The 11,465-nt window shown below is 53.9% G+C and overlaps 1 protein-coding gene across 4 annotated transcripts; it reads right to left on the bottom strand.

The window, feature by feature from the left end:
* Positions 1 to 449: 449 nt before the first annotated feature.
* On the bottom strand, positions 450 to 9,444 carry FHL3 (four and a half LIM domains 3). 4 transcript variants are annotated; one of them, XM_007527107.3, is made up of 7 exons: positions 9,305 to 9,404; positions 7,566 to 7,610; positions 4,254 to 4,427; positions 3,982 to 4,156; positions 1,869 to 2,038; positions 1,551 to 1,737; positions 450 to 1,221 (listed from the first exon to the last, which is right to left on the bottom strand). In XM_007527107.3, the coding sequence occupies exons 3-7, from the start codon at positions 4,407 to 4,409 to the stop codon at positions 1,067 to 1,069; spliced, it is 843 nt and encodes a 280-aa protein (XP_007527169.1). In that variant the 5' UTR covers positions 4,410 to 4,427; positions 7,566 to 7,610; positions 9,305 to 9,404; the 3' UTR covers positions 450 to 1,066. The 4 variants fall into 4 exon arrangements, with proteins under 4 accessions (XP_007527169.1, XP_060062160.1, XP_016045481.1 ...); XM_060206177.1 differs by having other exon boundaries at positions 1,542 to 1,737; positions 9,305 to 9,403; XM_016189995.2 differs by lacking the exon at positions 7,566 to 7,610 and having other exon boundaries at positions 1,542 to 1,737; positions 4,254 to 4,482; positions 9,305 to 9,444.
* Between the last annotated feature and the right edge of the window lie 2,021 nt (positions 9,445 to 11,465).

Here is an 11,465-nt window from a genome sequence, read left to right as displayed (position 1 = left end):
TTTTTGGCAAAAAACGTGCGGCCGCTAGCGGATCCCGGGCCGCCTCTGCTAATCCTGGGGAAGAGGGGGAAGGGGGCTGAGGGTCTGAACCCAGGCTGGGGATCCGCGCCGGGTGCTCCGCTGGGGGGAAATGGGGGTGGGGATGATCTGTAGCAGACTGGGGAAACCACAACCACCCACCTTTCCTTCGGGAACCTCCCCAAACCCCTCAACGCACGGGGATAAAGTCCCACATTGTTTCTCTCTCAGTGTGTGTGTGTGTGTGTGGGGGGGCGCACGGTGTCAAAAGCAGGGATCCCCTTCCTTGGAAGATATTTTCCACCCCCTGGCCTGCAGCGCCCTGGGCTCTGTCCTGCACTGAGGCGGTGTGGAAGAGCCTGTCTACCAGTCTGTGAAGGAGTCTTCCACCTCCTTCCTCTCCCAGATAAACATACTACCGAGGCCCGTGCTTCCTTTCACTGCTTTATTGCAGATTCTGGAAGGGGGTGAACAGATCTCCACCCCTCAGCCCTCTGGGTAAAACGCAGCTAAAATGAAATGAGAAAATACTTGGCGGGTACAGGCCGGAACAAAAGCTACCTCTTAGGACTCTCTTGCCAGTGAACCCCCTGATGGGTCTACACACTCCCAGCTCTGGGGAAATGGGTGGGATGGGATGGGGAGGGGCTAGCCTGAATATAGTCCACTTTTGAGAACTTCTCAGGCACTCATGGGAGATAGGTTGAAGGGGACCTGTGTCTCACAGCCCAGGTTTGAAGGGCTGGGATCTGGAGCCCTGAACTGGGGAGAAGGCTTGATTTGGGAACTCAGATTCTAAAGGAAAAGATCCAGTTCTGGAGTGGAGGCTTGGTGAGGAGATTTGAATCATTCAAGCCCTGCAAGATCCCAGGTTTGGATGCCCTGGGTCAGGAAGTACCAGTTTTGGGACTTTGGGGGTGGAGAGGCTGAATCCCAGAGCCCAGGGGGAGCCCCAAACTGCGGAGGGACTGAGTCCCAGAGGTGGTCTTGAATTGGAGCCTTAGTCCTGGAGCCCTGGTTTGGGAGATACTGGCCCAGGGACCCTGGCTTAGGCTGCTGCCTGGCTACAGCCCTGGCACAGCACTTGATCTCCATCAGGTACAAAGCCTTGGCCCACCAGGGAGGTGGAGCAACGGGCACAGGAGAAGCAGCTGTGGTGCCAGTGTCGGTCTTCAAAGGACACATACTTGCCCCCGCCAAGTCCTGAAAGGAGGTTGGAGGTTAGTTCTGCAAAACCATTAAACAGCCTGTCCCTCCCTTCCAGACCCCACCCTTTAATTTTTTTTTAATTATCTATATCTGATAGAGACAGCCAGATACCCAGAGGGAAGGGAGAGATAGAGAGGAAGAGAAATAGAGACACCTGCAGACCTGCTTCACCACTCGTGAAGCTTTCCCTTTACAGATGGGGGCTGGGGGCTTGAACCTGGATCTTTGTGCATTGTAGTAACATGTGTGCTCAACCAGGTGCACCAACACCTGTGCCCCCAGACCCCACCTTTTTTTGCCTTCACTCTACCCACCTGTCCCACCTGTGATGGGGCGCTTGCAGCTGCTACACTTGGGTGCAAAGAGTTCTCCAAAACAGGTCACACAGTAGGGGTCATCTTCCCGGGAGGTGAACTGCTGCCCTGCTAGGGGTGTCTTGCACCCTGTGCAGACCAGGCATTCCCGATGCCAGGGCTGGTCACGGTATGTCACACCACCCTGTGTCAGCGTCTGTGGAGGCAGTACTTGTTAGCAGGGTAGTAGGGAACCCCACCCTATATCAGAACCAGACTTGCCCCCACCCTTGCCTACCCATAAGTATAATGGAGGCCAGTGCCCCTCCACAGCTGGCCCAGCCCCACCTTGCTGCAGCGGGCACAGCGAGGAGCAAACTTGTTCTCATAGCAGGGCACGCAGTAGTGAGCACCCTTGTCAGGCACAAAGGAACGGGAGCCCAACGGCTGTTCACAGCCGCTGCACAGGAAGCAGTGCTCATGCCACGTCTGGCCTCCATACTCCAGCTTCCGGGACCCTGTGGGGAACAGGGGTCCCACTCAGAGGCTCTGTCCCAATTCTTGAGGGCCAACCTCTGTTGTACCCCTCCAGGACTCCAGGAGAGTCCTTAGTGCTCACACAGGCTGAGCAGAATGGTGTCCACAGACATGCAGCAAGACCCCCACTCTGCAAACTGTGCAAACAACTCACCTCCCCTCAATACTGGACATGCTGGCTAAGCATATGCTGCCCCCTCAAAAAATAAAGCAAGCAAACAAAAAACTAGACACAACAGTCTAACATATATTATGGCTTCCTATGTATCGGATATAAACATCTCCACATCAGCAGGTCTCCCTGTCACAGACATGATCTTAGTACATGCCAAGTCCTTGGACACCACACATGAGGAAGTTAGTGTGTGCATGTACCCCACATAAATCAGGCAAGCCAGTCTCTAGCCACATAAAGTTCTAATGCTTCAAACATGATGACTCAATACGAGTTAGTCCCTGGCATATCTCAGCCCTGCTATCTGTCATATGTTTTTTTAAAAAAAATATTTATTCCCTTTTGTTGTCCTTGTTGTTTTATTATTGTAGTTATTATTGATGTTGCTGGATAGGACAGAGAGAAATGGAGAGAGGAGGGGAAGACAGAGTGGGGAGAGAAAGATAGACACCTGCAGACCTGCTTCACCGCTTGTGAAGCGACTCCCCTGCAGGTGGGGAGCTGGGGGCTCGAACCGGGATCCTTACACTGGTCCTTGCACTTTGCGTCATGTGCACTTAACCTTCTGTGCTACCGCACGACTCCTGTCATATGTTCTATATCCTCATGTTTCTACTGGGCATGCAGGTTGTTATGTATATATATATATATATATATATATATTAATTAATTTATTTATTAATGAGAAATATAGGAGAGAAAGAACCAGATATAACTCTGGTACATGTGCTGCCAGGGATTGAACTCAGGACCTCATGCCTGGGAGTCTAGTGCCTTAGCCACTGTGCCACCTTCTGAACCACTATATATATTTTTTGCCTCTAAGGTTATTGCTGGGGTTCGGTGTTGGCACTATGAATACACTGCTCCTGGAGGCCATTTATTCCATTTTATTGGATAGGACAGAGAGAAATTGAAAGGAGATGGGAAGATAGGGGAAGAGAAAGATAGACACCTGCAGACCCTACTTCACCGCTTGTGAAGTGATTCCCCTGCAGGTGGGGAGCTAGGGGCTCAAACCAGGATCCTTGTGTGGTTTCTTGCACTTCATACTATATGCACTTAACCCAATGTGCCACCGCTGTCCCCCACCCCCACCCCGCTTATCTCTACACATGATGAGCCCCAAGGTGCCAAGAAAATGGTCCTGGCATACTCTTAGTTTTTTTTTTTTTTTTTTAAATTGGATAGAGACAGAAGTTGAGAAGGGAGGGGGAGATAGAGAAATACCTGCAGCCCTGCTTCACCATTTGTGAAACTTTTCCACGGAGGTGGGACCAAGGGCTTAAACCTGGGTCCTTGCACACTGTCATGTATGTATTTAACCAGGTGCACCACTGCCTGGCCCCCTCTTCGTTCTTACGGGGACATAACACACTGGTCATCAGACATTCTAAGTCCCCAGTTGTGTGTCTAGTGTGTGAGTCTTCCCACATGTGGTAAGCCCTATTGGTCTTTCACACACTAAGCCTTTAGGAATGTACCAAGCCTGCCAATTTCTCTGCATGCTAGGCTTTTATGTGTATACCTGGGCATGTCAGCCCCTGTGTGTGCCAAACTCCCACAAGCACATGGAGGACAGATTTCCACATATACTACATTTCTAGGAAGACACCAGAAATGCAGGCCTTGACCACACCAAGCCTCATGCATGTATCTGAAAAGCATGCTAGTCCCTTGCACATGCCAGAGCCCTTCCGGGAAGCCAGGCACACCAGTCCCACACATGCTGAGCTCCAGGGGACATACCAGGCATGACAGTCTCCCCACAAGCAGAGCACTGCGAGGAGAAGGCACTGCAGTAACAATCATTGCAGAGCAGCTCGCTGTCCTGGCAGGTGAAGGGCTCATCGGCTAGGGAACGCTGGCAGCGGCAGCAGCGGAAGCAGCCCTCATGGAAGTGGCGATCTTCATAGAACAGCTCCTGCAGGGGTGGGAGGGAGCACCATGGGAGAGGACTGGAACCTCTGGCCCCTCCCGCCAGCTCCCTCCCACTCTCATCTGTCAGGTCTGATCCTTACCCTTGAGTCATGCCCGATTAGCTCCTGGCACTCTGCGCAGGTGTTGGCGAAGGTGTTGTCATAGCAGGGCACGCAGTAGGGACCACTGTCTGTCTGGATGTACTTGCGGCCATACAGGGATTCGTTGCATTTTGCACAATCAAAGGCCTCACTCATGGTTGCTGTGAGTGAACCCTGTTAGGTGCACAAAGTGGCATAGGAGTCATCCAGAGAGGCTGTGGCTAAGCTCCTAGCAAGAGCATTTTATGTTAAGGAAAAATTGAATTAGAAAGTTAAAAAAGGGGAGAACAAGAGACCAGGATAAGAAATACCAGGTCAGAGCAGGTGGGGAAGGGGTGCTTGAAGGGCCTGGTAGTCTTGCATGCTTATTTCAGTACTTAACTGTAGGGGCAAAAGAGGGTCAGGAAAAAAATAAGGAAGTAGAAGTTGTTTTCTTATCTGTAGATCCGGGGGGAGAGGACTTTTCCTGGGTCAGTGACTCATTTCCTGCCCCAGTCTGAAGTTAGCCTCCACTGTCCCTACTGAGAGTACAAGAGCAGGGGCAGCAAGCTACCCCACTCTCACCCATCTGAATATTGCACGCGTGTGCGCACACACACACACCACACACACACACACACACACACACACACACACACACACACACACACACACACACACACACTCCAGACTCCTTAAAAGGGACCCTAAGAATGTATTCAGAGAGCTTTTACACAGAACCCTGGAGTGGGGAGCTCAGGGAGGGGAATAGCTGTTCCTGCCCCCTCCCCCAATCCAGGAAACAGTGGAATGTTACAGGGATGCTGAGCTGATGAATGGTGGAGGTGGAAAAGGCTGATGTGAGCAAGGCATTAAGCCTCCCCTCCCAGGAGAATCAGTCCAGCAACAACTTCAGAGGCTTGGCCTGGGTTTGAGCAGGAAGGAAATCCTGCAAGCTGGACACTGTCAGGCTGTCCCAGCTGGACCCTCTGCCCTTATCCCCCTTCTCTGTGTCTCTGGTCACACCATCCTGGGCAGCATTGGCCAGCAACATCTGCAGCAGCTGGAGCACAGATGGCCAGATGTCATTCTTTGCCAGGAACAGGGGAGAAAAAGGGAAACGAACTGCCCAGGGACATAAGAGGGGGAACTAGGGACAGATTACGCAGAGTACCCCCTGCCTGCTCTTGCCCTGGCAGCACCCCAGGACCTTGGGCCATGATTTCCCTCCCCATTCCTGGAGGGGAGATAGATAGCCTTCTCCCAGCTCCAAGCTTTTCTGACTTTTCAGGGTCTGGGGCTGGCAGAATGAAGACATTTTCTCCCCTCTAAGGCCCCCTCTTGGTTGTGGAGTCAGGGGCTGGGGGTGGGAGAGTCCTGAGAGCTGTTGCTGCAGACACCCAGCCCCCACCAAACCTCAGACACTTTCCATTTTCTCAGGAACAAAGCGTGTTTGCGGGATGAGGTCATCTGCACAGCTGCCTCTGGAACAGGAGCTTGGGGAGTAGGGGGGAACAGGGAAGTGGGGTTCCTGGTCCTTTCTGCTGGCCCCCACTCCAGTCTTTAGTCCCAAATCCAGAGGTCCCCACCCCCAGCCTCATCCATCACAAAGCCTGTCCTCTAAGGCCAGGATCATGGGTGGGTAGAGAGTGTCCACAGGGAGGGATGTCCTCACCACTGCAGAGGAGCCGTGGGGAGTAAAAAGGAACCTACCAGGTCTTCCTAGGCCACAGTGGACCTCAGTGACTGGCAGTCTCTGGAGTCTTCCATGGCTCAAGTTAATGGGAAAGCCTCCCTCTTCTCAGTCACCGCCCCCCCCCCACACACACACACAGTGGGAAATTCACCCCAACCCGGCATTGCTCTGGCTTGGAGTTCAGACTCTAGGCGCCAGCAGCCGCTTCAAGCCTGGAGGGACTGGTTCTTCTGAAGGGCTGACTCTAGCTGGCTGGGTAGCTCATAGCTTCCCTTCTGGACAATAGGAGGGTGCTCAGTTCATACATCTGGACTCAAGCCTGAGGCCACTGGGAGCTGAAATCTTTAGAGCAGTGACTTCTGGGGGTGGTGGCCATGTAGTAGGGGTAGAGGATCCTTTTCTGTTTAGCCCTTTTCCTCCTCACCACTCAGGCCTGGGCTTCCTCTGGCCCAACATCTGACGGTTGCTGGGCTCTCAGCCACTGGGCAGCAGGGGGCCCTGCAGGTGGAACGTGACCATGTGTCCAGTGGGGACTGCCCTGGGCATTTACTGCCCTCCGGACTTGGCTGGCAGTAGCTGCTACCTTCCCAGGCCCAGGCTAGCCCTGGGTCTACGCCTGGAGTCACCACTCTGAGGCAGGGTCATCCCAAATAGGGTATAGGTATACCTTCTGTTTCCTTCCCAGAATCCCACAGGGGCTTCTTGTCTGCTCAGCTGGGCTACAGTTAGGAGTGAGGACAGAATGAAGGACACTATGAAGGACCATCTGTCTCTGCTCCCCCTTGCTGGGCTGGAGGTTGGAAGGAAGCCTGTGTGTGTGTCTGTTTGTCTGTGTGCGTGTGTAGGGGAGACTGCTCAAGTCTGCCAGATGAGATGACTCTCAGCCCCTGTACTCCGTTCCTCCCAATCCAGAACTTGATCCAGAAACACCTATCTGTTAAGTCCCAGTGACCTTCTCAGAACACAGAATGCTGGATTGAGGTGGGGGTAGCTAGTATAATGGTTATACAAAGAGACTCTTATACCTGAGGCTCCAAAGTCCCAGGTTCAGTCCCCCACAATGCCATAAACCAGACCTGAGCAGTGCTCTGGTAAAGAGCAAAAATAAATAAACAATGGCCGGATTAATGGCTGTGGCACGTGGCGTGTAGAAGTGTAAGTTTTGACACATAAACCTGGGTCTGAACTCTGGACCCTTCACTTACTAGCTGGGAGGTCTTGGGCAAATTGCTTCCTTCCCCCAAGTCTGTTTTCCCATAGATTACTACTTCCTACCTCCCAGGCTGGTTGTTAGACTTAAATGGAATGATACTTGGAAAGCACTAAGTGGAGAGCAAGCAGTCAGTAAATGGTAGCCATGAGTTTGTATGACTAGTCCCTCACTTCTGCTGGGGTTTGACAACAGTTTCTCAGTTAGGCCTGGGCCAGGTAGCTGGTCTGGGGTTTGACTTTAAGCTTCTCAATGCAAGTTCGGGAAAACAAAGAGGGAAGGAACCCTTTACTTTTGCTGGGAAGTTGCAGAGACCCAAACCATGGAGTTCACTGAGACAGTAGGGCCAGTCTACCTCCAGTGAGTGTAAATCTGAGAACCACCGCCCCACCCCACCCCCCCATTCTGGGTACACAGGAGCACCCACCTGGAAGCTGCTTTGTTCTTGGGAAGTATTTTCCCACCCATCTCACTAGATCAGGCAGGCAGGAGAGGGCAATTGACAGCTATCAATTGACAGCTGAGCATAGGGGCCAGGGCTGGGGCATGCCCAAGGTTACCTGGAGACCAAACAGCCCAGGTCCCCTGCGGCCCAGCCTGGAGCACTTTGCTGTTCCTCTTTCCCTAGAAGTGCTTAGTAGTGAGGGTGGGGGTGGTCAGCACCGAGCAGCAGGGGACAGGAGGTGGAACATGGGAGCCTCACTCTTCTCCCCAGCTGCCAGCCTTGTGATTGGAAGACACCCAGAAGTCTTTCCAAGCACCCATGCCAACTGCTCAACCCTTTTGTGTCCCCCCCCCCAACCTCCACCCCCCAATGTCCAGGAGGACTGGGTCAGGCCCTACAGCTGTGAGTCAGGATCAGCACAGACCCCTCCCCCAGCTTTCAGGATTTGACAGGAGATTTAAGGGGGGGAATCAACCCCCCTCATCCCCACCCTGCTACTGGGCACCAACCCCAAACTCACTCTCTCCCCTCCCCCAGTGGGGCCTGGGAGTCAGAGCATTGGAGGGAGGATGGGGGGGTTAAGTGGGAAGCAGAATCCAGCAGCTGCTCAGGGGACAGCAGAGGAACAGTTCATTCACCCCGGGTCCCCCAGGGCTGAAGGAGTGCATCCAAGATTGGAGTTAAAAATAAGTCAGCCCAGGCCCATTGTGGTATATGCCTGGGGCTCCCTCCTGATCTCAATCTCACTTGTCTTGAGTTCTCTGCCTCATGCAGGCCTGGGAGCTCAAGGGTTGTTTCCCCCATTCTTGCTTCCCAGTTGCAGGGTCCGCCCTGGAGACTGTCCATACAGTCGGTCTCCATTAAAAACCTGTCTCCTGATCTTTTTTTTTTTTTTTTTTTTTTTTTTGACCACAGCACTGTTCAGATCTGGCTTACAGTGGTGCGGGGGATTGAACCTGGGGCTTTGGAGCCTCAGGTATGAGAATCTCTTAGCATAACCATTATGCTATCTATCCTCTACCCCGTCTGCCAGTCTTTATGCCTTAGGTGTCTCTGTATCTCTGACTACCTCTCCAGGGCTGCCTTTGGATTTCTTTCTCCAAACATCCAGGTCTCAGTTTCTGTGTCTCTTCTCCAGGGTGAGTGCCTTCACTCCTGCTCTTCTCTACCTCTCACCATCTCTGTGTATCTCTGTCTCCAGTCTTGAATTGTCTCTGCAGGCCTCAACAGAGTCTTGCTGACCACATGGTTAAGGAAACTTTGGCCGCAGCCCCCCTGGCCTACTCTGGGGAGGACCCCACCTGGTGTCCTCTGAGTATTGTATACTTTCTTTGCAAGGCTCCACAAAACCCGGGTCTACAGCCTCCTTGTCTAAGCCTGTCTCTGTTCCAGTCCGGTTGTTCAGTTTTTTCCCTCTACTGGACTTTCTGAAGCCTCAGTTTCTCCAAGACTCCCGTTTTCCCCTAGGACTCTGGATTTCCATTTTAAACTTGTCCCCCTCCCCCGCCCCACTGTCTGAGCAGCCCCGCCCCGCCGGGCCGCCCTGAGAGGTGCAGTCGGGGGACACGCTCCGCGGCTCGGGTCCGACCGAGCCCCCCGCGTCCCCCACCGCACCTAGGCTGGGGGCAGGGCCGGGGCCCGCAGCTGCCCTTTCAACCCCCTTGGCGGGCCGCCCTGATCCCTTCCCGCCGGAGGACGCGGGCCGGCGGCGGGGAGCTCACCTCGAAGCCGGCGGCGGGAGCCGGACGCGGTGAGAGCGCGGGTGGAGCGGGGCCCGGGGCCGCGTCCCTCGGTGGCTCCTACCTGCGAGCCGGGCCGAGCAGGGGCTGAGCAGTGAGCGCACCGCCGGCTGCGGACGGACTGTGTGGGCGAGTGGGAGAGCTGCCCCAACCCCTCCCCGAGGAAGTGAGCGCGGGGGCCCGCCCCGCCCGGACCCGCCCCCGGCCGCCCCTGCCCGCAGGGTGCGGACCCCGCCCCCGGCCCCCCATCCCCGAGGCTGGGGGCCAGACCCCGCCCCTACCTCCCTTTTACGCTGGAGACCGCCCCAGCCTCCCTTCAGCTCAGTCTAACCTGGCTCTCCTAACCTTCCCAGGCGGCCAGGACCCCGCCCCTGTCCCTCCCCGCAGGTTTTGCTGCCCTCTCTTCACCGCGCTCCCACTCCCCAAGGCTGGAGACTTGTATTCAAGGGGTGCCGGACCCAGTATGGTCAAGGTCCAAGGGTTAAGAATCTTGATGCCTTTTTAGTGCTGCCCTCCAGAGCCCATTTTTCCGTAGGGGCGACAGAGCCTGGGTTTATAGAAAAGAGATCTTGGGCTAGCAAGATAACTCACCTGTATAGTGCGCCTGTTCTGCCATGCCTGGTGATCCAGGTTCAAGCCCAGCCCCCAGCGCAATGTGCTGTGCTTTCCCTGTCTCTGTTTTTCTCTTTCTATTTGAAATGGTCTGTCTTCAGAGGTGATTTCAAGGTAAGAGAGAGGAGAGAGGTGGAGAGACCTAAATCCATCTGAAAGGAGGGGGTGATCTGACTGCTGTCATGGCCCCATCAGTGAGGACCAAGGTAGTCTCTGCAAAAACGGACTAAAGAGAGGGTCCCCCCCAACACACACACACACACACACACACACACACACACACACACACACACATTCAAAGATCTTTATTCCTTAACTCTCAGTGGCAAAACCAGAAGTAACCACCTCTTCACCTCGATCCGGGTAGGGGTGGGGAGGATCAAGAAGTCCCACTTCATTTTCCACTGTGCCCAGGAATAGCTTTGACCTTTGAGACCAGGGGGAGACCCTAATCCTTGCCCCACCCCCCCGTGGTCCTTTGGCTTCTGAGGGAGGGGTGTAAGGCTTTTTCTTGGATGAGGCCCTGTGAGCATGGTGAGGGTGGTGAAGGGAAGTGGAGGGAGCTCTCCCTCCCCCACTTCTGCTGTTTCTAGCTCTCTGGTTTCCTTCTTGTACCCAGCGGCATCAGAGAGAACCAACTCCTGCCAGGGACACTAGGCCCCTCCAGGTCCTTGAGGCCACCCCCCCCTTCACCGGGATCCTCAGGCCTGTCACTAAGAATAAATAGCTGCGTGGTGGTGGTGGTGTGTGTGTGGGGGGAGGCACTGCTGTGCTGTTTGCAAAACAAGAGACAACAAACCAAGCCTGGAAATAACCTTAGTGTCTGGAGTAAAGATCCAGGTGCCCAGAGAGGCTCTCCTATCACTCAGCTGCCAACTTGCAGAGTGAAGACTCATTCCCTCCAGGGCTGGTTCTCCTGAGTGCCCTATTCTCCAGCCCGCAGCCTGCACCCGCAACATGCCTACTTCCCTGGTTCTGCTTTATCTTCGTCCAGGTTTCCTTTCAAAATCAACTGAATTGCTTATTATTATTGTTCCTGATGTTTGTACTCTTTAAGTGCCCTGAAGGCAGGACACCATTGCCTTCCCAGCACCTACTGCAACATCAAGCCCCTAGGAATCATCTGATGAATGAATGTTTCAATTTAGACTCTTCTACAGAAAACCCCCTTGTTTTTCTGTTATCTAGAGTCCAGGAAATGGGTAGGCCTTATCTCTGGGATATGTCTTGCAGGTTCAGGGGCCTCCAAGAACTGTGAAGTGCAGGGAAGATTGACTGGGTGGAGCAGGTGCTGAAAAAAGGTAGAGTTGGGGACAAGGCGAAGATAGCACAAGGACCCTCAGAAGAATCCCGGTTAGAATTCCTGGCTCCCCACCTGCAGGGGATAGCTTCACAAGCGGTGAAACAGGCCTGTAGGTGTCTATCTTTCTCCTTATTTTTCCCTCCCCTCTCAACTCCTTCCTTCCTTCCTTTCCTTCCTTCCTTCCTTCCTTCCTTCCTTCCTTCCTTCCTTCCTTCCTTCCTTCCTTCT

Source organism: Erinaceus europaeus, chromosome 13, assembly GCF_950295315.1.
Source record: "Erinaceus europaeus chromosome 13, mEriEur2.1, whole genome shotgun sequence".
NCBI lineage: Eukaryota > Metazoa > Chordata > Mammalia > Eulipotyphla > Erinaceidae > Erinaceus > Erinaceus europaeus.
This window is presented reverse-complemented; position numbering and strand designations above follow the sequence as displayed.

Coding starts and splice junctions, on each gene's coding strand:
- FHL3 (XM_016189995.2), bottom strand. CDS start 4,409: ATGAGTGAGGCCTTTGATTGTGCAAAATGCAACGAATCCCTGTATGGC. Junction 2,039..3,981: donor TGGGGAGACTGTCATGCCTG/GTATGTCCCCTG, acceptor TGTTCCCCACAG/GGTCCCGGAAGCTGGAGTAT. Junction 1,222..1,541: donor CCCCATCACAGGTGGGACAG/GTGGGTAGAGTG, acceptor ACCTCCTTTCAG/GACTTGGCGGGGGCAAGTAT.